Raw genomic sequence first — 27,890 nt, forward strand, 5'->3', positions numbered from 1 at the left:
GCAGCCCCTCCCCGGGGGCCACTGCAGCCACGCTCTCTCTCGGATCCCAACCACACCCCTTTCGGGTGGGCACACCGTCAGCCCAATTTACAGACTCAGGGAGACGGCACACAGAAGCACCCTGGCCCGTGACTCCGCTCCCCACACCACCTCGGCTCCCCCTGGGAAGGCGTGGCCACCTCCCTGACGGCATGCGCACCTGAGCCGGCATAGACACGGCCCGGACTTGGCGCTGGCCCTCCGGAACGCCCGCCCCCTGCGGCCCCGAGGGAGACGGGGCACTGCCTCTGGCTCTCTTTGGGGTGGGGCTGGATCACGTCCCCCCCGCAGGCGGGCAGCATCATCATGGCCGAGGCGGCCATGGCAGCAGGGCTGGGAGCGAAGGCGGAGCCTGTGAGCCTCCGTCACCGCTGGCCCTTGGCCCAGATGGTGCTTTCACAGGGCAGCCCCGGGCCCACAGCCTCATGCTCGGCCGCCTGGCGTCCTCCCCAGCTCAAGGTGAGCTGGCCGCTGCCTGGCTCCCGGTGCTGGCCTGTCCCAGTCCCCTGGCCCATGCTGGAAACTCTCAGGACAGTCACGGAAACGGGGTGGGCGCAGTGGGCTGCCAGGCCCTGGACTGGCAAAAGCCTGGGACGGGGGGGCTTCCCAATGCACTGACCCTCAGTGGAGGGTGAGAATTCCGGGTGACCTCATAACAGCATAATAACCCCGTGTCACGCAGCAACAGAGAGACGGGCCCGCAGCTCTTGCTGGGCCCCCAGGCAGCACGCCCACCCCAGTCCTCCTAGGGCACCGGGGCCAGCAGCTGCCGTACGTGGTGAGCTGGCCCGGGCTGGGGTCAGGATCGGCCTGGGCCAGAGTGGGGATGACCTGAGGGGCTAGGGCCAGGGGTGGGCAGGGGCAGGCATGGGCTCAGCCGCACACTGGTGTCGGGCTCAAGGGTCAGCTCTGGGTTGGGGTCAGCCTGAGGGTCTGGGCATAGGAGAGGAGCCAGCCCAGGGCAAGTCACCAGCAGCTGGACGAGGGGCTGAGAGCTCCGGCCCTGATACTTCGGCTTCTGGGAACTGGTCCGGGGAAGTGTGCCTGGCATCCCACTCCCTGGCACAGGCTCAGCACACCCCTTTGACCACAGAAATGGTCGCTGTGGAGGCCTGAGCGTCCCCACCTGGCCACCTCCAGCGGGCTTCCCATCACCTGCTCGATGAGCCCGGCGGGGCAGCGTGGTGGGGAGGACGTGGGCTCTGCGGTCTGCTGGCCCTGGGCTCAGCATGGTCCCCCAGGAAGAGAGCTGGTTCAAATCCAGCTCCGCCCTAGCCAGGGTAACCTTGGGCGACCAGGGACCCCACCCCCGCCCCTGGGTATTGTGAGCTCTGGTGACTTCACCCCTGCAGCAGGGCCCTGCAGAGAGGCCAGCACTCACCAGCGGTCAGTCTGGGAATGGCTCAGGGGCTATGATGTTTATCAACGTTAGCAATAGCCCTGAAGGCACTCCTTCCAGAATGGCCCCTAAGAAAGTGGGGGGGGGTCTGCATCAAAAGACCCCAGACCCCGTAATTCCAGGCAGGCATGGAGAATGGAGAGCTGTCCTAGAGGTTCCCTCTAAGGGACCCCCCCTGGGGAGCCAGGGATACCTGGAGGCGCTGCCGTCTGGGCAGGACGCAGGGCGGGGCTCTGGTCACCGGGACACAGCCCCAGCTTGCGCTGCCAGTCGGAGTGGGAGCGGCCCGGGATGGACCCTGCCTGGTGCCCCACTCCGCCCCGACTCAACCTCCCCTGCCGTTGGCACTGGGTTGGGGCAGGTACAGAGCCGCCCGGACCCCAGATCCAGCCTCCAGCCCTGGGGCCCTCAAGCACACTGGTGACCCAGAAAGACGGCGCCCCTCTGCGGTCAGGTTCCCCAGTCGGCAGCCCCGTGGGGTCAGCTCTGCCCCGTGCCCCTGGCCTGGAGTCCCGCCCTGCCCAGGCTGGCCCGCTCCACTGGGGACGTCGTCTGGTGAAGCTGAAATACATTCAGGGTGTTTGGGAGTGGCTGGGGCCCTGGGACACTGACCCCGGTCTGCACAGGGCAGCAGGCCCTTCCAGGACGGCTGCAGGCTGCGGCGTGTCGTGGCACAGTGCCTGACACGCAGGAGGGGCGGCAGGTCTTAGGACGTGGCTGCAAGTTTGGGTGGCGGGAGGACATCATCAGGAATGACCACGGTATCCCCCACACAGCCCTTAGAGCCTGGACAGCTGAGAGGACCCCCAGACAGCTCCACCTCCTTCATTCCCCCTGGCAAATCCCCCTGCGACCTTGGCGAGAATGAAAGCCCTTCCCGGCCCCCCTTCGCTCTGGCCGCAGGATCACACACCCGAGCAGAGGCCTGACCCCAGGCCTCTGAACGACTTCCCTCCGCTAGGCCCTCAGGCTTCCCCATCAATTGGGGTCCCTGGGGTGGGGGGTATCCTCCCAGCATCTTCTGGACTCCCAGCCCCCTCCGGAGGGCAGAGAGAAAGGGTCACTCTGAGGGCAAGTGGCAGGAGCCCCAACACGAGAAGTTTTTCCTAACAGATGAGCCTGGTGACCCTTTGTTCCCAGCAGGGACTAAGCTGCCCCCAGCAGTCAGCGGAGACCAACTTCTCCAGGAAGAAGCTGGGCCACAAACACGGTGGGGCAGTCACTTCAAACCCTCTGTGTGCATGCTGCATGCGTGTGCGTGCTCAGTCGCGTCCGACTGTGCGACCCCACCGACTGTAGCCCACCAGACTCCTCCGTCCCTCAGATTCTCCAGGCAGGAACACTGGAGTGGGTTGCCATTTCCTTCCCCGGGGGAATCTTCTCCACCCAGGGATCAAACCTCCTGCATCTCCTGCTTCGTAGGCAGAGTCTTTACCTGTCCAGCCACTGGGGCTACTGGCGATAAAAGCACAATCCTGGACATGAATGTGGGGCGAACTTGGAATCAAACCCAATGGCCTCTGTCGCCCTGTGAGCTCTGACAAGCCCTAAGCGGGTTCCCTCTCCTCCTGCCCACCCAGCTGTGGAGCCCTTCCAGATGCAGCCACTCACCCAGGAGTCAGGCTGCTCCCTGCCCAGGGCCCCCCGTTCCTGCCACCCCTGCACGCCACACTGTTAGTTCCCACGGGGGCGGCCACCTGGCTCTGAGCCGGGCTGCAGCTGGATGGCCATGAGTGGGAGTCGGGTCCCCCTGGGGTCACGTTTTGCGTGTTCTGCGCGGCTCTAAGAAGGCCGCTGGGCAGAGGTGATGGTGGGGGGCTGACAGCCGCCCTCCCCTCCGCAGGTGTGCCCGCAGCATCTCAGCTGAACCCCTCCAGCGGGTGTGGGGCCTGCAGCCCTCCCTCCTGACCCCTCCCCGGCTCCTGCCGGCCTGATGCACTCTCCGAGGAAGATCCCCTCCCCTCCCTGGGAGCGGGGCCCCGTTTGTCTGCTTCCCCTCCCCCAGGTCAGGGATGACTACGGGGTGGCAGTGGCCTGAATGCAGATGCAGATGGCTGCGGGAGCCCCCCGGAGAAGGCAATGGCAACCCACTCCAGTACTCTTGCCTGGAAAATCCCATGGACGGAGGAGCCTGGTGGGCTGCAGTCCATGGGGTCGCTAAGAGTCGGACACGACTGAGCGCCTTCACTTTCACTTTTCACTTTCATGTAGTGGAGAAGGAAATGGCAACCCACTCCAGTGTTCTTGCCTGGAGAATCCCAGGGACGGGGGAGCCTGGTGGGCTGCCGTCTATGAGGTCGCACAGAGTCGGACACGACTGAAGCGACTTAGCAGCAGCCAGAGACCCCAGCCCTGCTGGGCCCCATGTGGAGGAGTGGGGGTCTCATCTCAGCTGTCCCACTGAAGGTCCCTTGGGAGGAGCCCCGCTCTGGTGGCTCAGACAGGCTCAGCCACAGTCTCGTGTCCTGGCCCTGGCAGGACCGGAAGCCGGGCAGGAGTCTCTACGGCCGGCCACTCCCCCGGAGCTGGGAGAGACAGCATCCATGGGTCCCCAGGGCCAGGCTGAGTCTGATCAGAGCAGCGTAGGCTCACGAAGGACGGGGTGCTCCCCTGGGAGGGGCTGGTGCAAAGAGCAAGCCCATCGTCCCCGGGTCCCCCTGCCCGGCTCCTGGTGGGTGCGTGGTGGGGTCCCGACTCCAGGCTTGCCAGGTACCCCCTGGTGACCTCGGGTAGGGTGTTCAGTTTCCTCATCAGGAAAGTGGGCACAACAGCAACTTCATTCGGTGGGGCTCTCATGAGTGTCAGAAGACACCTGGTACTCAGTGCCCGCCCCAGGCCGGGCACCCGCTGAGAAACGAGAGCGGACGCCTCTGTGCACACTCGGGCCAGCCCAGGCCTCCTGCTGTGCCTGACCCCCTCCCCCCACCCCCCTGCCCACAGCCAGGCCGGAAAGCGGTGCCCCGCCCGAGCAGCTGGTTCTGTCCCTTGCTGCCACCAGGGGCCGTCCCTGGCCGGGGTCACAGCCCCCGCAGCCCGCTGTAGCGTGAGAAGTGGCCCCGCCGGCTGGCAGAGGGCAGGAAGCCGCTGTCTCCTGGAAGCCAGCCTGGCTCTGCTGTAAACAGCCGCGCTGTTTACTGTCCCCAGGACCGCTGGCCCGAGCAAGCCCGAGCAGGCTGCGGCCCGCGGCCCACCATGCCCACAGGCCCCAGGGCCCCAGGCAGAGACCACAGAGGAGGCACCGCGGCAACAGTGGACATGGCCCTGCATGTCGCCACGGCAGTGCCGGCTGCCTGCCGGCCCAGCCCTGTGGACGAGGGGCCCGAGAGTCTCCACAGGAGCAGGCTGGGGGGCTGAGGGCCAAGGGGCCAAGAGGCAGCAGGAGGCCGGCCCGAGGCTGAGCCAGGCCCTGGGCCCTTCGGAAAGTGACCTGCAGACAGCCTGCCCTGAGGCTCAGAGACACACGTGTCCCCTCGGACAACCGCCACACACACGGACATACAGCACACACAGACACACAACACACACACCACACACAGACACACACACCACACAGACACACAACACACACACGTCACACACAGACAACACACACAGATACACATACACCACAGACACACAACACACACACCTCACATACAGACACACACCACACACAGACATACAATACACACACCTCACATACAGACCCACAACACACACACAGAGACATAACACACACACCTCACACACAGACACACACACACCACACAGACACACAACACACACACCTCACACACGGACAACACACACAAACATACACCACAGACACACAACACACACACCTCACATACAGACACACAACACACACACCTCACACAGACAACACACACAGATACACATACACTACAGACACACAACACACACACCTCACATACAGACACACACCACACACAGACACACAATACACACACCTCACATACAGACAACACACACAGACACACAGCCACACACCACACACATCTCACACAGACACACACCACACACATGGACACACAATACACACACCTCACACACAGACATACACACCACATAGACGCACAACACACACACCTCATATACAGACAGCACACATAGACACACAGACACAAAACACACACCTCAAACACAGACACACACCACAGACACACAGCACACACATCTCACATACAGACAACACACACAGACACACACACACCACAGACACACAATACACACACGCCACATACAGACACACAACACACACACCTCACACAAACACACACCTCACACATGGGCACACAATACACACACCTCACACACAGACACACATACCACAGAGACACAACACACACCTCACATACAGACAACACACACAGACACACACCACACACCACACACATGGACACACAATACACACATTTCACACACAGACACATACACACAGACCTACAACACACACACCTCACATACACACACCACACACAGACACACAATACACACACCTCACAAGACACACAGCACACACCACACACAGACATACACCACACACCACATACATGGACACACAACACATACACCTCACACACAGACACACAATACACACACCTCACATACACCCAGCACACACCACACACACCACACACCTCACACACAGACACACAGCACACAACACACACCTGGACACACAATATACACATCTCACATACATACACCTCATACACACATACACCAGCACTCACCACACACACCACACACCTCACACACAGAAACAATGCACAGCACACACACAGACACAATATACACACCTCACATAGACACACAATGCATACACCTCACACACAGCACACACCACACACACAGACACACAGTACACACAGGCATACACACAGACACACAATACACACACCTCACATACGGACACACAGCACACACCGTACACACCATACACCTCACACACAGAAACACAATACACACACTTCACACAGACACACAGCACACACCACACACATGGACACACAACACACCCCGCACACACAATACACACATCTCACACAGAAATACAATACACAGCACACATAGACACACAATATACACACCTCACATACAGACACATAATACATATACCTCACACACAGATACACAGACACACAATATACACACCTCACACACAGACACAGCACACACCACACGTGGACACACCACACACACACCAAACACAGACACACAAGGGACACAGACTCACACAAGCAACATAACACACACACAGACAACACACTATACATACATAGACACGCCACACAACCACACACAGACACACATTACAGCCTACACGGCACACACACGACCCACACAGGCCTGGTGTGCCCCCAGGTGAGCTGGCACTATCACCTTGCCCAGGCCACACAGCCCAGAGGCCTGCCCTGGGCGCCACCTCCCTCCCAGACTAGGAGCACCAGAGATGCCAGACAGGAGGCTGTGGACGCGACACGCCCAGCCTGGCTCGGCCCTCGGCAAGGGCCGCAGGCACGCATACCCCTCCTGGGGGCAGGGCGGGGGAGGGAGGCTGGTCTGCACTGGGCCCAGCCCAGGGAGAAGGGCCTGGGGAGGCCAGGCGGGGCCCCCAAGGACTCACCCGCTGGAAGCTGGGAGGGCACTGGGCAGCGGCCGTGGCCCAGAGGCGGGCAGCAAGCGGAGCGCGGGGACCAGGACACCCAGGCCTCCGGGCCTGCGGGAGGCCAGGCGCCAGGCTGGGAGGGAAGCCACCCTGATGTTGCCAGAGAAACCCTGGCGTCCGTCTGATACTGGGACTCCTCCTCCAGGCGCGGAGCCTGGGGACCTGTGCCAGGCGCCAGGGGCCTCACCTGGGCCAGCACCCCGCCTGGGCAGAGGCAGGCAGGCCTTCAGGACAGCCTCCCCACAGCCCGGAACTGCCCGAGCCCCGCCTCTGTGGCCACGGGCCCATCCAGCCCGCTGTCTCCCTCCTCCCCAGAACCCCCACCCCCAACGCGGGGCTCTGGGAGCAGGGGCCCTGGAGGTGGACGGGTGCCATCCCTTCCAACACAGGACAGCAGGTTTGGGTCCCCGGGCAGCTCACGCCTCCAGAGCAGCCCTCCAGGCCTGGAGACCAGGTGGGAGGGGGCAGGGGGGTGGGGGGAGGGGAGGTCCCAACACACCACACTCACCGCCCACAAAGCCCCTCACGGTCTTGGGGTCACCATGGCAGCCCCGCCAGAATGGCCGGAGGTGGTGGGGGGTGTTGGGCACCTGTACGAGATGGATCCACGTGCGGATGGGTCTTGGGGTCTGGGTGGCTGGGCTGGGATCTGACGCTTTCCTGTGGCCCTTATGCTGGTTTTCCAACTAGGGGCGCTGGTGAGTGGAGGGGGAGGTGTGTCCAGCCCCCCATCCCACCCTGTCCAGCTCCAATCGAAGGCCTGTGGGGGCAGGATGGTGGCCAAGGGTCCTGGGGGCTGCCCAGTAAATGTCCAAGTCTCCCCTGCCAACAACTTGGCTGGCTTTGGGGCAGTGCCAGCAGGTGGCGCCCTCTCCCCATCATAGTTGGGGGGGGGCAGTGTCCCACAGGGCTTTGATGTTCCTGCCACACCCCACCCCCACAGTTATGTTTCTCCCCATCCAGAAAACTCTAGAAAATAGTCTTTTGCCAAGAAAGCCTCTTGGTGTTCAGGAAATTTGGATTTAGGGGACAGGAACTTGCAGCAGCCTGGCCTCTTACATAATCAGGGGCATGTGTGCCCCCTTGCCGCCTCTGGGGGTGGTATACGGGAGCTGCAGCCGCTCAGCCCCTGGGGAGAGCTGGACACTGACGAAGACCAGCTCGGACTGGAGCTGGACCCTCCAGGAAAGACCGCCCTGGAGGTGGCCGTGTCCCTGGGCTTCAGGGTCCAAAGGGGCCGACCCTGTGGTCGGCGGATGTGGAGTGAGAGCCCTGCAGCCGTGCCTGGGCCTCCTCGGGCCCCAGGAGCCCAGCCCCAGAAGACGGATGGGCTCAGGGGTGTCCACACAGGTGGGCTCTGTCCATCAGTGTCAGAGAGACAGGGAGAAGCCACCTGGCCCAAAGGCTGGGCAAGGCGGCTGGAGCCTGTGAGGAGCCAAAGTTCTTCCTTCGGAGTTTCTGGAACATTCCCCCCGATCCCAAGTTAAGCAAACAAGACCCTGACACTACCCGGGGCGGGGGGTGGCGGGGGGCAGACAGCAGCACATCCGCTGTCTGGACTCTGCCCCCGGGCGTCTGGCACCGCCTGGGGCTGCCCAGTCCAGTCGCTGCCCTGAGCGGCCGCACCAGCCTGTGCAGAGCACCTCCCTCTGGGGTTCTGAGATGCAGACCTCAGATCACCACCGCTGAAAACAAATCACTTTTTTCCCCTTATTGAAAGGAAACGCTCCAGCTCCTACGCTGAGACAAGTCTCCCAGCCACCAGGCCACCTTCTCAGTGCATGGACTCCAGGCCTGAAAACCGGCTCAGGGCCAAAACCCCTGCCAGTGCCCGTGGCTTTTTTTTTTTTAATCAGGGCAGCCACCCTGGGTGCCCCAGTCATCTGTCTTCATCGGCTGTGACCTGTGAGCGGCCTTCCCCAGAGGCACCCGCAGTGAGTGCGGCGGGCAGGGGGATGGCAGCCACCATCAGGATGTCGGGACACAGGGCCGGGTAGACACTGATGCCCTCAGACCCCCGTCAGGCCGTTACCAGGGTGCTGCCCGAGGCCCAGCTGACAGCGGGTTTGTGGGGTCACAGATTACCGTGATTGGCCCCCTCCCTAGTCTGTGGATGTAGAGCTGGACACCCTCACATTGGATCCATGTTCTGTGGGCTAGGAGCTATTGTTGTGATCGCGGTGGGAAGGTCAAGGGTATGAAAAGTCTCCCTTCTGCGGTCCAGAGAGTGAAACAAAACGAGCATCGCCTCCCGGTGCCCTCCTGGAGGGTTTGAAGGATGCAGGCCGGTCCCCGAACCTCCATTTCATTCGCTAGTCCAGTCCCTGCTGAAATGCAGTGGACCCAGGACGCCGACCACAGTCTCCGGGGCAGGATGACGCGGCCCTAGGGACACAGGGCCCCATGGTGCAGGGCAGTCTCCGTCCCCATCAGAGGCGGATGGCGTTGCCTACGTGGGAGGCACACAGTGCCTACTGCAGACCTGCCCAGGGCTGTCTGACTCCGCTGCCCTGAGCCACACGCGTCACATCCACCCGTCCTCTTGGGGGCGCGATGCTGCTGGGCTGGCCGATCAGACCCAGGGTGACATGCACACCCTAGAGGTGGGCCTCGGGCAGAAGCGGATACGACAGCCAGGACTTGGGAAGACAAGACTGCTGCACCATGAACGTCCCAGAGGTCCAGGGAAGGTGGTGTCCTGGGCGTGCCCTCCAAACCCAGGCCCAGTGGTTACATCTCACACTTCCTGCCACCAGCCTCTCGGCTTCTGGAGAAAGCAGGGCGCGCCTCCAGGGATGCACTCTGGCCCTTTCCCAGGTGGCGCGGAAGGCCGCTGGCCTGGAGGGTGGTCCGGAACGGGAAAGGGGCCCCAGCTGGTGGGCTGGTGTTGCCCGAGTCCACGAAGGGCAAGGCTTGCGGGGTGGGGACGCAGCCAGGAGGAGAGCCATGGCCCAGCCCGGGGCTCCGCACCCTGGCATCCCATCGGAGGAGGGGCTCCACCCGCCTGGCCCTGAAGGTCTGCGTCCTCCCCGGGGCCCTGGGTGCTGTGTCTGGATAAGGAAGGAATCGAGGTTAAATAAGGTCATGGGGAAGCAGCGGCTGGTCCTACAGCATCCAGCGTCCTTACAAGAGGAGACCCCGGGGCTCCCACTCTCTCCTTGCCCCCATGCGCACACCCAGAGGAAAGGTCGCATGAGGACACAGCGAGGGTCCTCACCGTGAGCCAAGACTGCCTGGGCCTCGATCTTAGACTCAGTGATGTTTCGTTACACAGCTCAAGCTGACTAAGAGACAGGCTTACTGGGCCCTGACACAGACACCGGGCCAGGCTCCAAGCCCTCAGGCGCTGGGCCCAGTGAGCCCACCCAGGCAGGCCCCAGAGGGCTTTTTTTCTTTTAACATTTATTTTGTTTGGCTGCGCTTAGTCTTCATTGCTGCACAGGCTTTCTCTAGTAGCAGCGAGCAGGGGCTACTCTTGGCCCAATCCTTTGGCCACCTGATGCAAGAGCCCACTCACTGGAAAAGACCCTGATGCTGGGAAAGTTTGAGGGCGGGAGAAGGGGACGACAGAGGATGAGATAGTGGGATGGCATCACCGACTCGATGGACTCCATGAGTTTGAGCAAGCTCCGGGAGATGGTGAAGGACTGCATGCTGCAGTCCATGGGGTCGCTTGGAGTCGAACATGACTGAGCAACTGAACAGCAACAACGGGCTCCTCAGTGCAGTGGGTTCTCTTGTTGCCGAGTGCAGGCTCGAGGCCCGTGGGCTTCAGTAGCTGCAGTGCCCAGGCTCTGGGGCACAGGCCCAGTGGTGGTGGTACATGGGCTTAGTTGATCTGCCGCATGTGGGATCCTCCCAGGCCAGGGATCCAACCCATGTCCCCTGCATTGCAAAGGGGACTCCCAACCACTGGACCACCAGGTAAGCCCACAAGGGGGCTTTCTGACGGTTCACAGCAGCTCCTTGCCCTAATTCTGAGCTCTGACCAGCCCTGCAGAGAGAGGGAAGGATGCTGGGCCCTGGGGAGAGAGGCCCCCGCCCCCGCCTCTCCTTCCTTCCTGCAGCTTGCCCACCTAGCTGCCCCGGGCCCGATGCGGTTCTCTGGGGAAAGGTCCATGCTCTCGTCCTGAGAGGTTTGCGGTCTGAAGGAAGGAGGGCCGTGCTGACCGCGGGGAGTGGGGTGGGTGGCAGGACCACGTGCTGTTCCTACCAGGGGCTCCTAGGGCCTCACGCAGCGGCCACCGGGTTTGCTCCACGGACGGCTGCCCCCGTACACATGAGTCGTCAGCCCTGGATTCCTTAGGGCCATAGATATGGAGGCTCCACCCCCAGGGCAACCTGAAAACAATGCACGGCCATAGGGCTTGGAGTCCCCGGGGTCCTTCCCTCTCCCACCCCGCCTCAGGGGTCCTGACCAGATGACTCGGATATCAGGAAAAGGACCTGCTGTCCTTGTCCCAGGGCCCCCGTGATGAATCAACACATGAGAAGGGTCCCTAGCGCCCCCCCCGCTTACTGCTTACCCCTGGGCTGAGGGCGCACAGGGTTAGGAGAGGAGCAGAAAGCCAGGAGAGGGCGCCCGGGGGATGCGGGGTTTCCATGGCAACCAAGAGCTGCCTGGGTTGGAACCCTGTGGGGGGTGGGGCATGGCAAGGGTGTGGTTCCACTCTCCTGCTTTCCGCCTGTTTCGTCACTGCTGGGACAGACAGACAGACGTTGCCCAAGGACTCCATTGAGGGGAGCAGCTCCTCCAGCCACTGCACGCCTGCCTCAGGCCTCACCCGCCTCCCGGGTGGCCGGGGACGGGCGGGGGGTGATCAGCACCTCCTGAGAATACCTGTGAAGAGCTCCTGGAGCCCTGGGTGCCCTGAGCAGCTGGCCACCGCCCCGCTCTGCCCAGAGTTCTGCGCCCCCAGGGCCGGGTGTGTGCGAGCACAGAGCCCTGCCTGCTGCCCACCCCGCCCTCCCCTCCTCTCGGGAAACCACCACACGTCCCCTGAGCGCCCTGGTTCTCCCTTGATGTGGCTCTGGCCCAGATCTGGAGTGGCACGCTCCCCCTCCAGCTGGCCTGGCAGCCCAGACCTGCTCAAGAGTGATAGTGTCTGAGGGTGGGGAAGGGTAGGGGCTGGGCCTCTCCTCCTCCATACCTGGCGGTGGGCAGGGCCTTCAGGCAGGTGGATGAGGGGGCTCTCGAGGGGTTAGCGGGTATCGTGGGAACCAGGCGTCCTCCAGCCTCTGTGACCACACTCTTGGCGTGGCATGTGGCACATAGGTGATGAGCACCAGTGCTCAGGGGTGAAGGTCAAGGGAAATGAGAATGTGGGCAGGGGTACTGAAGGGTGAGGGCCCCTGCTGCAGGGCCCAGGGCCCAGCAGCTCTAGCTCCAGCTGCTTTTCCATGTTCCCGGCCAGCAGGCCAGCTCCTGACCCGCAGCCTGGTGGCCCCAGGGGCACCTGGCCTTGCTGCCAAATGGAGCATCTGTCCCAGTCATTGTTCAGTCGCTCAGTCCTGTCCGACTCTGTGACCCCAGGACTGCAGCCCGCCAGGCCTCCCTGTCCATCACCAGCTCCCAGAGCTTGCTCAAACTCATGTCCATTGAGTCGAGGATGCCATCCAACCATCTCATTCTCTGTCGCCTACTTCTCCTCCTCCTCCTGCCTTCAATCTTCCCCAGCTTCAGGGTCTTTTCCAATGAGTCGGCTCTTCACATCAGGTGGCCAGAGTATTGGAGCTTCAACATCAGTCCTTTCAATGAATATTCAGGATTGATTTCCTTTAGGACGGACTGGTTTGATCTCCGTGCTGTCCAAGAGACTCTCAAGAGTCTTCTCCAACACCACAGTTCAAAAGCATTAATTCTTCAGTGCTCAGCCTTTTTTAATGTCTCACATCCATACACTACTAGAAAAACCATAGTTTTGACTATATGGACCTTTGTCAGCAAAGTGATGTCTCTGTTTTTTAATACACTGTCTAGGTTTGTCATAGCTTTCCTTCCAAGGAGAAAACATCTTTTAATTTCATGGCGGCAGTCACCGTCCACAGTGAGTTTAGAACCTAGGAAAATAAAGTCTGTCACTGTTTCCATTTTTTCCCCATCTATTTGCCATAAAGTGATGGGACCAGATACCATGATCTTAGTTTTTTGAGTGTTGAATTTTAAGCCAACATTTTCACTCTCCTCTTTCATTTTCATCAAGAGGCTCTTTAGTTCCTCTTCGCTTTTTCCATTAGAGCGGTATCATCTGCATATCTGATGTTACTGATATTTCTCCCAGCAATCTTGATTTCAGCTTGTGCTTCATCTAGCCCGGCATTTCGCATGATGTCCTCTGCATAGAAGTTAAATAAACAGGATGACAATACACAGCCTTGTTGTGCCCCTTTCCCAATTTGGAACCAGTCCGTCATTCCACATCCGGCTTTAGCTGTTGCTCCCTGACCTGCATACAGGTTTCTCAGGAAGCAGCTAAGGTGGTTTGGTATTCCCATCTCTTGAAGACATTTTTTGTCTTTTTAAGGACTTGCTGTCCCAGAGGGGCCGGCAAACTCTCGGCCCATGGGCCCCATATACGAGACTCTTGTTGCCGTGCTCCAGGGCTGTGCCATGGGCTTCCCAGCAAGACCTCATTCACCGGGCTCCCATCTGAGGGAGAAGAGAGAGGCCCCGAGGAGGGCTGGGGCCCAGCTCGTGAGCAGCCCTGCTGCGTCCCAAGCCCCACGCTCACCCTGCGCTGTAGCGGGGCGGGGTCCCAGCACAGAGAGGCCTCTTCTCCATCAGTGACCACCTGAGCGTCAGCCCCGCGCCAGGAGCTGCAGCGATCGCGGCGGGTCCCTGCCCACCTGGAGCGCACAGGCGCCCTGCCCGGCCTGTGTCCACGGGTAAGGACCTGGTTACACGGCAGTGACACAGCCGCAAGGTGAATGTCACTCAGCCTCCACCTCTGACTGTATCTGTGATATCCCCATGATGCTCACAACATAATGTTAACTGAGAGCAGAAAACTACAAAACTACATGTGTAACATGACCCACGTTGTGGGCAAGCCTTGTAAGTGGAATTCTGAGATGTGAGTGCAGTGGGGTAAAGGGTGGTCCCCAAAGAGACACCCACCTACAGTGGTAAGCGTGACCTCGTTTGGGAGAAAGGGTCCTTGCAGGTGAAATTAAGATCCTAAATCCCATGCAAGTCCTTTCAGGAGGAAAGACAGAGAGCACAGACTCAGGGGGAAGTGGGGTGACACGTGAAGATGGAGGCAGCGAGGGGAGGGACTCGGCCACAAGCCAAGGGACACCTGGAGCTCCAGGAGCTGGAAGCGGCAGGGAGGAGCCCTGCTGGACCCTCCACACAGGGAGGGACCCCACCAGCACCCAAATTCTTCCGGCTTCCAGAGCTGAGAGAACAATTTCTGCCACTTGACCACCCAGCTGTGGTCATTCGTCACCACAGCCCTAGGAGACTACACAGAGGCCACGGCCCATAAGGTGGTGTTTACCCAGCGCTGCCTGGGCCTCCGTCACTGTGCCAGTGTGGGAGGTAAGGGTCAGAGAGATGGGCCCGGGTCCAAAGTGAACCCAGGCATCTGGGCTGTTAAACCCAGCCTGGCCTGGCTTCCCCTCCCCAGAGGGTCTGGGGCCACCACCTACCGTCACGCTGCTGGAATGGGGAGATGCCGGTGGGCGTAGAACCCCACCAACAGAAGAAACCCACCGCATTTTCTGTTCCCCTGGGGGCTTCCGGGCATTTATTTGAAGCAGTGGATTTGACTTCCTAATTCTGTTTGGTTTATGAGGATGTGGGTGGGCTTCCCTGGTGGCTCAGATGGTAAAGAATCTGCCTGCAATGTGGGAAACCCAGGTTTGATCCCTGGGTTTGGAAGATTCTCAGGAGAAGGAAATGGCAACCCACTCTTGCCTAGAGAATTCCATGGACAGAGGCTACAGTCCATGGGGTTGCAAAGGGTCAGATATGACTGACCAACTAACACACTTAGGCTGATGATAAAAGATATCCCCTCCCACCCCACACCCAAGGCCTGGGGGGCTTGGAGCCACCCGAGGAACCTGGAGCCCAAATACACTCCCCTCTCTGTCTCCGTCTCTTTCCCTGACTCTCTGTCTCTCCGTCTCTACCACTGTCTCCCTCTGTCTCTCTCTGTCTCTCTTTCTCCCTCTCTTTCTGTCCCTCCGTCTCTCTCCAGCACTCACAGTGTCTGCCAGGCCTGGGGGCACAGACTGGCAGGGGGCAGGAGTTTCGGTCCCATCAGCCAGGGTGATGGGACCCATCCAGCCCGCTCTGGACAGGTGAGCACGGGCCTGCCCCATGGGCACCTGCCTCCTCCCTACAGGGCCCGGGGCCACAAACCCGGTGACAAAGCTGCCAGCCAGCGGCCCAGGAATGCTGTGTGGCCGGGTGTCACTGGATGACACGGTGGCGTGCGGCTCCGAGCACACCTCCAGCTATTTCCTGGGCGTGTCCTCTCCCCGTGAGGCCCTCAGGACCTCGGGGTGGGCAGACCGTTTCCTTCCGGGCTTCTTGCAAAAACCCACTGTCCACCTAGAGCTCCCACTCCAGGGACATCAAGGCCTCAAGGAGAGGAAGTGGCGGCGGGTGGTGTCTTGGGGGCCTCGGGGCAATGGATGGCACGTACCCCAGAGCTGTGCAGTAGAGTGAGTTCTTTCTCAGGGTTATGAGATTATTAGAAATGATGGTAAAAATGTGTGTTCTTTTTACCTAAGCACATATGTGCACGCATGTGTGTGCGTGCATTTGTGTGTTTGGGTCTCTCCCCTCTCCCCGTCTACCTTTTGCCTCGGGTCCCAGATTGGGCATCTCCGCTGGTGGCACCTGGGGGTGACCCAGGCCCCCCTGGGCCCTACAGGAGCAGTCTAGTGCGGAAGAGGGGCATGAGGGGGTGGCAGGAGGCAGGGACTGGGAGCTGTCCCGCCAGCCACCAGGTCATCCTCAGCTTGCCCCCTGCCCCAGCAAACAACTGGGGGTGGGGGCTGTCTCAGAGGTCGCATGTCCTGCCTGAGCCTTGGAGCTGGTTCTTTGTGCGGGGATGGCCCCGGGCAGCCTGACCACCTTCTCCCAGCCTGGTCCTCACCTGAGGCCCATGTCGGCCGTGAGTGCCCTCCTCTCTCCAGAGGCCCAAGGCCTCTCCACCCCCAAAGGCTCAGCCACCCCCTGCAACTGTCCAGCGTCACTTCCCTGCTGGCCTGTCTGGGGGACAGGCCCAGGAAGGGGTCAATTAGGAAACCGGGCTTGACCTCAGTTCCCCCGAGACCCAGCCCGGTGACCTAGGGCATCAGTGTCCGGTCTGCTCACCAAGGGGAAGGGCGTGCTGATGAAGCGGATGCCAGGGAGGGCTGAGTGTTGGCGGACAGGCACGCGGCAGTTGCCCCCCGGCGGAGGTGGCGCTGCTGACAGCCGCCAGCAGCAGGGTTGGTACTCTGAGTGCGGTGGGAGGGGGGCGCGGCTCGAGAGAGGTGGTGCGTCTGGGGACAAGGTCCAGCATCGCTGCCTGCGCCACCCACAGCATTGTCTTGCTGCCGCCTGTTAACTAGGGCTGGAAGGAGGATCCAGGTGGGAAACTGTTTTTCTTCCCGACACTCCTTAGGGAATGGATGGAGGGGGTGTGCTCACGGCTTCCTGTCGGAACACTCTGCCAGGGCAGGCGCTCCGAGCATCACAGGGGAGAATTTACACGACAGGACATGCAGAGCGCAGGTGTGTGCGGGTAGCAGGTCTCTGCCCCAACCCCCTGGGAGGCTGGGGGGGAAGGAGGAGCAGCCCCGAGGGTGAGCAGAACAGATGGGAGGGTGGTGAGCCAGGTCTGCGGCCCCCAGGACCCCTCCTCCCCCAGACCTGCCTCCCGGCAGCCCCCTGCTCTCCGTGGAGCCGAGGCACACTTAGTTTCACACCTGGGTGGCCACGTGCTGCCCGTCCACACTCCACCCTCCTCCTGGGTCCTCTCCACGGGAGTCGGTCGGGTCCCTGGACGGGAGAAGACACACCTCCGTGCCGTGTGCCGAGGACTGCCTGCAGGGGCCCAGAGGGGAGGAAGCACAGTCCCAACGGTAGGCACCCTGAGCTCTGACTGCCGCCCAGCACCATGACCAGCACTGTCTGGACCCACGATCCTTCCCGACCCCAGCGGCATAGGGCCGCTGAACCCTGAGGGGTAGAATGGAAACTCAAGACAGGGAAAGCAACTTGTGCCAGGCACCCAGCAGGGCTGGGGTGGGCAGGGCCTGATTCAGGCCAGCTTGAGCCTGGCCCGTTGCCCAGCACCCCCAAGACGGTCCTAGCTCCCCTGTGGAAGCTCTGATAGAAGACCCTTCCAGCCCAGGGACTCCAGCTTCCCACGGGTCTCCCCCTTCCCAGGAAGGAAGAGAGGACACCCACCCCATCCCTCTGCAGGGACCACCCCCTTTCTGCCAACCACAGCACATCACCACAAGGGCGGCCTTCCTGACACAAGGCAGGTGGCTGCACACCCAGGTGACCGTAGGGAGCCAGAGCGGTGACGTCCTGGGGACACTGAGCTCAGGCCTGGCACAGGCGGGGGGCCCACAGTAGCCCTCGTCCTTGATGCCAGCCCAGGGGTGCCCCAAGGAGGCAGGCCTGGGGCTGCCCTCAGCACCCCGCGCTCCGTAGGGGCCAGCTGGGGGCCGTAGCCAGGCCTGAGAACAAGGCCCTGCCCGGCTCCTGTGGTCACCGAGGGAGGCTGCGTGGGCTGAACTGCCGGCTGCTGCGCTCTGGGCACAGATGGTTCTCATCTTCGCTGCCTCTTCCGCAGGAAAAACAGACCAGCTCGGGGCCAAGAGCCCTTTTTTAATCTCGTGTTTATTTACGCTGCCTTTGCCTGAAGCCAGGGTCCTGTGGGCTGCACTCTGCCGAGGGTCCTGGCTGGAGCGGAAGGTCTGGCTGGGGCGGCCTGGCTGGCTGGCATCTTCCTGACCTTAGGGCAGTGCTCCGGGAAGGGGCCAGCGTGCCCCCAGGGGAAAGCAGCCCATTTCCCGTCCCCAGACTTGTCCCTGTCCCGTTGGGTCACAGCAACTTTTCCAGGATTGGAGTTCTCTGGCTGCACCGGGAGGGCGGAGATTGAGAAGGGTCCAGGACAGAACCTGTGAGACCACCCCCACCCCAGAGCAGTCAGAACCCGGGGGTGGAGGCGAGGCCACGTCACCCGTCAGGGGCCCCAGGAATCCCCAGGAGAGGAGGTGGCCCGGTGCTGGGATGCTGGACTCAGGTGGGTGGGCACAGCCCGGCCACTCTCCTTGCAGCCTTCCACGGTTTTCACAGACAGCGGAGAAGACCAAGGTTGGGTGTGGGGAGGCTACCGACCAAGGTCTCAGAAGCGAGAAATGCAGAGTGGTGGGCAGGCTTGCAGAATCTTTGCCTTCCCAGGCCAGCTGACCCCCAACACACACACACACACACGCACACACACACAGCCGACCCCCAACACACACACACACACACACACACACACTCAGGCCCTGCCTGAGGCTGCTCCACCCTCCCACGTGCCCCAATTCACGTGGGGGATGGCCTCGCCAAAGTGTGCGGAGGTGCCCTGCACCCACTGCCCATTTGGAGAAGTGGCCGAGGCACCTTGGGGCTGGCCCAGAGGAAAGGCAGAGGACCACCGAAGGGAGGAGGGGTCACCTGCCAAACAAAGGCGGGAGGGCCTCCAACCGGGTGGAAGAAGGGGCCTCCCAGGCCCCAGAAGCCCCCGAAGCCAGGCTGACGGCCAGCCCCTCCCCCGCACTCACCGTGGAGGGGGTCGTTGGGGGCACACCCTCCGGGCCGGTGCCAGAGGAACCCCCAAGGCTCTGCCCCGCCCCCGCCCCGCGGGGGGCCCCCACCCCCGGCGCTGTCTCCCCTCCCCCACCCGCGCGAACAGAGGAGGGACCGGCGGCTCGCCCGCGCCCCCTCCCCCGCGGGCGGCGGTGACATCACGGCCACGGCGGGAGGGGCGGCGTCGCGCGCATCACTTCCTCGGCGCCTCCCGCCCGCGCGGACGGACAGACGGACGGACGACGGGCGGGCGGTGGACAGCGGCCCGCGGCCCGCGGACAGGCGCGTGGGGCCGGCGCGAGCGTGGGGTGCGCGGCCCGCGGCCCTCGGCTCCCCCGGCCCCATGGCGGGCCCGGCGCCTCCCGCCGCCGACGAGCTGCCCGGCCCGGCCCGGCGCCTCTACTCCAGGTGGGCTGGGCGAGCGGCGGGGACGCGCGGGGACCGGGCGGCGGGGGCCGCCGACGCAGGAGGCGGGAGCGGCCGGCCCGGAACAAAGGCGGCGGCGGCGGCTGGCGCGCAACGTGGCGGGGACGCCCCTCCCAGTGGGCCGGCGGGGGTGGGGGGACGCGGGGTCAGGGTCGGGGTGCCCCCGGGCGGAGGAAGGGGAGTCCGAGGCTGGGGGCGCTGGGCCTGCCACAGCCCACCCCCTGGAAACCGGCGAGGGAGGGGCGGCTAGGGGGTGGGCAAGATGGGCCCCCCTCACCGCAGTGTCCAGGGCTGGGAGAGGGGCCCCTTCTCCAGCCCTGCCCTGCCAGCAACTGGCCTCTAGCACAGCAGGTGTGTGGTGGGGGCTGCCAGGACTTCTCTCCCCAGCCTGGCACCTCCTTCCCACTGCCACAGCGCTTGTGGGGAGGGGACCACGGCTGTGTCACGGGTGGGGCCCGTCACCCCCCACCCACCAGGTGCCCCTGCTTCAGCAGATTGCAGCTGGGCTGGGGTTACAGAGCCAGGCAGCTGGGTGGGTGTGTGCCTGCCTGAAAAGGTGCCTGCCTGGGGCGGGTTCCCGGGTGATGCCAGCAGTCCGGGCCCTGCGCCCTGCGCCCATCAGGGATGACGGGGTGGCTCTGCCCCTGGGCCGCGTGCCTGCTTGGTGACTCCCTGCTGGTCGAGGGTGTGCTACAAGTTGATGCCCTGGGCCTGACCTGGGGTGGGGAGGGCACAGGTCTCTCAGGGCTCGCCTTCATGTGCAGATGTCCGGCAGAGCGGGGCCGGCACGAGTGCTGGGCAGCGCCTGCTTCCTAGCTGCGGCTCCCAGAGGCAGGCCTGGCTCCTCATGGTCTGGACAGGCCCCCGCCTTGGAGTGACCTCATCCGGTTCCCCCAGCCATCCTTAAGACCTGGGGGGCTTCTGAGTCTTCAAGGGGCCTAGTGTGGCCTACACAGATTCTCCAGCCCAGCCGCAAACCTCTGCTGGGTGCCCCCCCCTGCCCCTCCGTCACCTCTCCCCACCCCAACCTGTGGAATGAGGCCCTGGCGGCCCCTCCCACCTCTGTCTGGTCTGTGCTGCTGGCTGGAGACACAGCCCCCATTGTATGGTCTCGGAATGGAGCGCGGAGCCCCCGGCCTGACTCCCGGGCCCCACGCAGGGGGAGGGGCGTGCCAGTGGGTTTACTGACAGCTGACGCCGGAGGCCTGTCCTTGAGGACTCCTGCATGGCAAACCCCCCTACCCCCTGCCCCTATGGGAATGGGGGGCTCTACGGACCACGTCTGCCCAGGGTGGAGGCCACGTTCTGGAAGAATGACAGGCGTTGATCTGGCTGTGCATGTGTGTGCAGGGGAGCTGTGGGTGGAGGGGGCCCCTGGGCGCTTTAGCCTTGGGAGACCCTGCGGGCGGAGCGTGCGGTCCACATTGTGCTAGCCTCCCCCTAGGCTTGACCCGGGAGCCTGGGGTGTGGGCGGGTACAGGGACAAGGACCAGTGGCCTGGGGGAGCCGTCTGTGGGCAGGGCAGCAGAGCGCAAAGCGAACACGCGAGAGGCCCCTGGGTCCCGCCGGACTCCTTGCAGGCTGAGCCCTGGGTGGAGGTTGTGGGGGCAGACCTGGCAGAGAGTCCGAGCTCATGGCCAGGAGCCTGCTTTCAGGGCCTGTGAGGAGGCCCCTGGGGATGGGGGTCGGACCTGAGCGTGACTGGGTGTGCGCAGGGTTCTTTCTGCTCGGAGCTGGCTTCCAGAGGCCGCCAGAAAGCTGTCCCCTCGGAGCCTGAATGTCCAGGGAGCCCCGCTGTGGTGTGGGAGCCCAGGGCAGCCTGCAGCCGGGCATGTGGATGCCCCACGGACAGGAGCCATTGGGTCTGAGCACTCCACGGGTGGCTGTCCCAGAAACCCCAGCGTGTGGGGGGCTCCCTGGGGCCACGTCGGGTCTCCTCTGCCTTGTTCCCCCCCACTGCCCCGGCAGCCTGGTGGCTCCCCTTCCCACACCAATGTTCCTACCTGGGGAGATGAGTTCGGTTCTTACAAAGTGGGTCCTGGATTTGGGCTTTGAACTGGCACTGAGAGGGGCCTGAGCGTGAGTGTGTCCAGGAGCCCACCATGTCCCGAGGGGGCCCTGGAGAGGGGACCAGGTCAGGTAGGCAGAAGTGGCTGAGGTCTCACAGGAGCGATTAATACTGAGAACCCTGGTGCACTGCCCCTGGGCCTGTTTCCCCAGGGCAGAGGTGTGGGGTGGAGGGCCTGGGGAGAATGGGTGGGTAGCCAAGAAGCCCCCAAAGTGGGGAGCTGTGGGCTGTCCTCTTCTGAACTCCTGCCTTCTGTGAGGCCAGCAGCTGAGTGCTCCTGGCGGGGGCTGGGAGGGGAGCGTGGGGTAGGGGGCTCGTTAGAGGTGCCCCCACCAGCAGGTTCCCGGAAGGGGATGCCATGCCACTGGGCTCCCTGGACGTGCGATCCTCAGGTGCTCGCTTTCTGAAGCTCGTGACAGACACGCCTCTCCCCTTCAGTGATTCCTGCCCCCACCAGGCCGCCTGTCCCTGCTGTTCTGAGATCACCCCCAAAACTGAAGGGGAGTCAGTGTGGCTTCACTCTGGGGATGGCAGGATGGGGTGAGCGGGAGCCCTGGGGTGGCTGCCCAGGCACCCAGAATGTGGGTGACAGCCTTGGACAGGAATGATTGCCTTTATCAGAGAGGGGTCGATGGGGACCCAGCCCCCACCTGGTGAGCCTCTGCGATGGCCCCCAGGGGACACTGGGCCATCTGGGGAGACAGGTGGATGGGGGCCTGTGTGGGCAGAAGGCAGGGCAGTAGGGGCCAGGGCTGACGGCTACTCTCGGACGCCGAGGACGGGTGGGAGGGGTATCGGGGGTGACGTGGTGGCCAGAACAGCAAGGTTGGCCGCTGGGCGGTCAATAAGCACTTCATTAACTGGTAAGCCAGTGGGCAGGTGGCGGGAGCTTGGCAGACGGTTCCCTGCCTCCTGGCCACTGTGGTCTGGCTGCTGGGAAGGCTGACCCTGGTCAGCCACTTTGAAGGAGAGATGTTCTGGGCCACGCTGGTGCTGGAGAGCGGATCTCACAGGTGGATGTGGCCCGGCTGGGGCAGGCAGCGTGGTCCCTGAGGCCTCTGAGGCTGGGGGCCCGGTCTCTCCCCAGGCTGTGGGGGACTGTCGGTTAGCAATTAGGGACCCGTTTAGCCCATGTGGCAAATCCCAGGTGTATGGGCTGCCCCTCTCTGGGTTTGAAGGGTGAGGCTGGCGAAGGGGGAACTAAGACCGCAGTCCCGGGCCCTGAAAGCCCTGGCCAGTCTGGCCCAGGGCCCCAGGGAGCCCCTGTCTCGTGCCCCAGCAGCCTCTGGGTGGACAGGCCTGCTGGAGGCCCTGCCGTCCTGCAGTGTGGCATCCTGGGCAGTGGACAGGGACGGGCAGGCCGGCTCGGCAGGCCGATACTGAACGGTGGCCTTGGGGCGCCACAGCTCTGGTGCGTCCCCAGCAGACGTGGCTCCCACAGATACCTCCAGGCCTGTGGAGGCGGTGTGGAGAGACAGACTTCCAGAGCCTTCTTCACTGAGCCAGGAAGTGGGCCTGGCCAGGGTGGGTGGTCTCGCGGGGGAGGGGAGAGGATGGCCTGCGGTGCGGGTGTTGGGGGGCTGCTACCCCAGGAGGCGGAGGAAGGGCCTGGGGTTGACATGAGGGTGCAGAGTTTGGGGGTTCAGCTTATCGGCAGGAGCTGGGCAAGGAGGACATGGTCCAGGCCCTGTCCTGCCCCTCAGCTGAGCCGTCCCGGGGGTGGACAGAGGCCTCAGGGCCAGGAGGAGGATGCAGTGTCCTGGACCCCCTGAGAAGCAGGGTCCGGTGCACACGGGGGTGCGGCTGGCCTCGGTTCTCATCCTCGCACCCTTGATCTGCCCGCCTAGCGCCCTCCCAGACACCCCCTGCCCCGGCCAGAGCAGCAGTGTCTGCCGACCCTGGTGGGCTGATGCTGGCCTGGGTCAGTATCCCGGGCGGCTTTGCCCCAGGCCTCCCGCCACCACCCTCGCATCCTGTCTCTGCTCAGACACAGGTGGTTTTGGGGGTCAGGGCCCAGCCTGGGTCTCACTGCCCCTGAACCCAGCCTCTCCCTCCCTGTCCCGGGTTCCCTGCTGCAGCCTCGCTGGGCCTCCTCCCCGGCCGAGGCCCATGATTGAGATGGGCGAGCGACCTGGCAGGAGGGGCTGCCCATGGTGGGGGGGACAGAGCTCCCAGCAGGGGTAGGCCACTGTGGTGCCCCGAGGGGCCTCGGGCTTCTCCCCGCTGCTCTGCCCGACTGAGCCCTGGGGCTGGGCCTCGGCACTGAGTGCCCCCCACCGCCGCTGCTCCTCCAGAGGCTCTGCCCTTTGCCCAGAGAGGGTCTCTCCAGCCTCCTTATCAGCCACGGCGCTGGAGAAGCTGGGAGCGCGCTGCCAAGGTGGCCCAGGGGCCGGCACCTTTCAGGAAAGGTGCTGGGGTGGCTGGAGGGTGTCTACTCATCTCAAGTCCCCAGCCCCAGGCTCTTCCCGGCCTTGCACCCGGGGACACTCGAGGCCTGGAGCTCACTCGACGGTCAGGTGCTGGTCACCCAGCAGCATCCCGGAGGCTCAGGGGACTAACAGGGTGACCTGGACCCTGTGCCCCCGTTGACCCTGCCGCAGGCCAGGCTGGGCGTGGGGGCGGACATGGCAGGGGTCCAGGAGGACAGGGCGAGGCCAAGTGAAGACCCTGCCCATCCCAGCTCTGGGGCGGGAGTGGGGGCCACCCGCACTGGGTCCTTGGTGCTCCCACAAACCGATCAGGTGCTCTGGGCTCCTTTGTGCTGTGTGGCCGGGTTCTGGCCCCGAACCGACCACAGGGCTGGGGGGCAGTAAGAGTCTTGGGATGGGGGGCGCTGGTGCTGCGCGCCTCCCCGGCTGTGTGCCAGCCCCTGAGGGGAGCGTGTGGACAAGCTCCCTCGGGCCTCCCGCCCGCCCGCCCTGCTGACGGTGCTGATCCCAGCTCTGAGCCGCCCTTGATCCTCTGATCCGCTGCAGGCCCTGGGAGGCCGTGGAGAACCTGCCAGAGACCTGGGGGGTCCGTGGGAGCCGGCTGCCCTGGGGTGAGGGTGGGGGGCGGGCAGGGGACCCCGCAGCTGGCCGGGGAGGAGGCCCGGAGCCCCCAGCATGCCGGCTGCTGCCCCGGAGGGCCCGCCCGCGGCCCTGAGCTTGGCTGAGAAGGCTGTGTGCAAGGTGGTGTACGGCGCCCCACGCCCGCGCCCGCTGCTGCTGCCCGTGGGCCTGGAGCTGTGGCTGTATGTGCAGAAGATGCGAGACCTTCGGGGGAAGAGGTGCAGCAGGCGGGCACCTGCAGGAGTGGGGGCGGGGCTCCCGGGACCCCATGCCTGGCACCTCCCCAGGAGGAGGCCTCCCCCCATTGGTGCTCCCAGAGGTGGCCACACACCCTGGCGTCGCACCCCTGCGCCCTTGACGCCTGGGCACGGGGTCCTGCCCGTGCCGGAAGCCCCTGCTCTGAGCCACTGCTGCCGCATGTCTGGGCAGGGAGGGGGCGGCTCCGTGATCAGATTGGGGCCAATGCCCGCGGGGCTCTGGAAATGCCCACGTTTTAGACCCTGAGTCCCCGGGGAGGAGAGGGCAGTTGGCTGTGTGGCGAGCAGCTGGGCAGGGATGAGCAGGCCTTAATTAAGGAGCCCCATGCATGGCCCTGGCTGTGGGGGTGCCGCTGCCCGTGGGCAGTGACGTGGCATCTGGAGGGCAGGGCGCTCGGTGAGGCGGGTGTGTTGTCAGCGGGACACGCTGACGGGTCTGACAGCTGGGTCTCAAGGCCGGGTCCCTGACCTCCAGCTCTCAGAGGCTGCAGGGCTCTGCTTGAGTCTCAGAAAGGCTGGGAGAGGGCGGGGTCCCCAGGCGCGGGCCCTGCACCCTCCGGGAGGGGAGGATCAGTGACCCCGATGTGGGGGGCCGCCCGGGGAATGCCTTGAGCCTGTGGGGTGCAGGGCACAGGGCTTGGCTTCTTGGGGGGTTCGCAGCTGCATCCCAGGCTGTTCTCAAGGCGTCACCGGTTTTCTCGACGACCCAGGGGCAGCGCGAATGGGCGCTGTGATCTGTCTCAGAGGGGCCTTTGGATAGGGCGATTGAGAAGCACTGGCCTAGAAAATGTTGCCTGTTTCTTAGGGAAATAATGTTGGCTCCCCCGGTAACTCCTGGTCATTGCTCAGTCCTAACGAGGCGGGGATGAGTTCGGGGTGCAGCGGGCCGTTTGGCGAGCGCACTTTAAGTTACTCTTCCACAAGCTCTGGCGACACGAAAGGCGGTGGGAGTAAGGGGACGGGGACAGGTTCTTGAGCTGTCTCCCACCTTTCCGGGGCGCACTTTTGCGGGCTGTCTCAGCGGGGTGGGGCGGCAGGAGTCCCCGCCCTCTTCTGTTCAGGCCCCCCGCCAAGACTCCTTCTGTGCCTGCCACCCCCCCATCCCCCTCTGGCCCCAGGACAGGACATCGGCTCAGATACAGCCTTGCCCCCAGAGGTTAGGAGGCTGGCACAGGGACAGCCTAGGTCCCTCCGAGAGCTTGGAGGTTGGGCCCCACTCTAGGACACAGGACAGGGAAGGGGCTGGGATCAGCTCCCACTGATGTGGCCCCGACCGTCTCGTGACCCCGTGAGCCTCCCGTCCTCAGCGGGCATCAGGGCCCGCCCCAAGCCGCTGTGGCCCCCCTGGAGGGTGGCGGGTGGCGGGTGGCACCCGGCCCAGGGGCAGCCCCTCCGCCCAGCGGCCAGGAGTCGGGACGGAGGCCGTGTCCTCCGGTTGCAGGGGCGGCTGCAGCTGCACTCATGCCTTCTCCCTGCAGTCTGGGGCCCGGGCTTGGGGACGGGGCGGGTGGGGACAGGCAGTGAGGCTCTGGCACCACGAGCCACACAGCGTGCTGGCCTGGGGGCGGGCTCGCCGCCCCACCCAGAGCTGCCTCTGCGGGTTCATCCAAAGGGAGCCAGGCCCCAGCCGTCCGGGGGGCCCCGTTGTGGCAAGGAGGAGCCAGGGCCCCAGGCCTGATGGCGTTAAGGGGCCCGCTGGGATCCCTGACCCGTCCTCTCTGCCCAGGATGGAGGCCTCGTGCCTAGAGCTGGCCCTGGAGGGTGAGCGGCTGTGCAAGGCGGGCGACTTCAAGGCGGGCGTGGCCTTCTTTGAGGCCGCCGTGCAGGTGGGCACCGAGGACCTGAAGACGCTGAGTGCCATCTACAGCCAGCTGGGCAACGCCTACTTCTACCTGAAGGAGTACGCGCGAGCGCTGGAGTACCACAAGCACGACCTGCTGCTGGCCCGGTGAGCCGGTGTCCCCACCCGCCCCGCGCGAGTGGCCTGCCCCCGTCCATATAGCCCCCGGCCCGGTCCATTCAGCCCCGGCCCCGCCCCCACTCGCCCCCGCGTGGGGGGCCCGCCCCCTTTCCGGCCCCGCCCATTCAGGCCCCGGCCCCGCCCCCACCCGCCCCGTGCGAGTGGCCTGCCCTGGGGGCCCGCCTCCTTGTCGGCCCCGCCCATTCAGGCCCCGGCCCCGCCCATTCAGGCCCCGGCCCCGCCCCCACCCGCCCCGTGCGAGTGGCCTGCCCTGGGGGCCCGCCTCCTTGTCGGCCCCGCCCATTCAGGCCCCGGCCCCGCCCATTCAGGCCCCGGCCCCACCCCCGCCCGCCCCAACCCGTCCTGTGCCGAGTGGTCTGACCCTGGCGGGAGCCCGCCCTACTCCACCCGAGCAGACCTCCTCCTTGCCGGCCCCGCCCATTCAGCCCCCGGCCCCACCCCCGCCCTCCTCCACGCCCCCCTTTCCCAGGGGCTCCATTCTCCTCTGGCCTCCAGAGCTTCCCCCCCCTACCCCGCCCCGCCCCGCCCCGCCGCCTGCTGACCCTCCCTGTCAACCCCCAACCCCAGCCCCCAGACCTCCCAGGCGGGGGCTGGGCTTCTCGGTTCCGAGCACCTTGGCCACAGGCCTCCGCCTCCAGCTCTCGGGGCTAGCCAGCCGAGGTCGTGTGCGCCAACAGAGCTGCCACAGGGTGAATTCCCATTGCGAGGCTCCCTGTGTTCCCGGCCTTGAAACCGGGCTTCACCAGGGACTCCCCGAGACCTGGCCTGGTGGAGGGACGATCCTGGGCTTGGCCCGCCCGCCACGGAACCCCTGCCCAGCACCATCCCAGGGACTGCGGGGCCCCCCCCTGTCCTCCGAGGCCCTCACGTGGGTCTACGCTGGGCTCAGTCCTCAGTTCAGCCCCTCACTCCTTTCTGTCCTCCAGGACCATTGGTGACCGCATGGGGGAGGCCAAGGCCAGTGGGAACCTGGGCAACACGCTCAAGGTGCTGGGCCGCTTTGACGAGGCTGTCGTCTGCTGCCAGCGGCACCTGGACATCGCCCAGGAGCAGGGGGACAAGGTGGGCAGGCGGCGCTGGCCGGGTGCCCCAGCTGGGACGGGCCCCAGAGGACACCACCCAGGGTCCCTGGCGCCCCGGCTGGGACGGGCCCCAGAGGACACCACCCAGGGTCCCGGGCGCCCCGGCTG

General features: G+C 64.2%; 2 protein-coding genes across 8 annotated transcripts in view; one reads left to right on the forward strand and one right to left on the reverse strand.

Moving 5' to 3' along the window:
• Positions 1 to 7,333, reverse strand: part of CCDC187 (coiled-coil domain containing 187) — a 52,037-nt gene extending 44,704 nt beyond the window's left edge. For 3 of the 4 annotated variants that reach the window (XM_055541533.1, XM_055541534.1, XM_055541532.1), the window contains exon 1: positions 7,068 to 7,199. The gene's annotated coding sequence lies outside the window, so the exon portion shown is untranslated. Of the gene's footprint in view, positions 1 to 7,067 lie in introns of all 4 variants that reach the window. The other variant, XM_055541535.1, reaches the window with a different exon arrangement.
• An 11,809-nt stretch (positions 7,334 to 19,142) lies between these two features.
• The window catches only part of GPSM1 (G protein signaling modulator 1), a 29,347-nt gene continuing 20,599 nt past the window's right edge, over positions 19,143 to 27,890 (forward strand). For 3 of the 4 annotated variants that reach the window (XR_008700632.1, XM_055541536.1, XM_055541537.1), the window contains exons 1-3: positions 19,143 to 19,326; positions 26,446 to 26,667; positions 27,627 to 27,762. Coding sequence is in view for 3 of the 4 variants with exons in the window: in XM_055541536.1 (XP_055397511.1) it covers positions 19,262 to 19,326; positions 26,446 to 26,667; positions 27,627 to 27,762 (423 nt within the window). In the remaining variant the exon portion in view is untranslated. Of the gene's footprint in view, positions 19,327 to 24,463; positions 24,681 to 26,445; positions 26,668 to 27,626; positions 27,763 to 27,890 lie in introns of those variants that run through there. The other variant, XM_055541539.1, reaches the window with a different exon arrangement.

This window comes from Bubalus kerabau, chromosome 11 (genome assembly GCF_029407905.1).
Source record: "Bubalus kerabau isolate K-KA32 ecotype Philippines breed swamp buffalo chromosome 11, PCC_UOA_SB_1v2, whole genome shotgun sequence".
Classification (NCBI taxonomy): domain Eukaryota; kingdom Metazoa; phylum Chordata; class Mammalia; order Artiodactyla; family Bovidae; genus Bubalus; species Bubalus kerabau.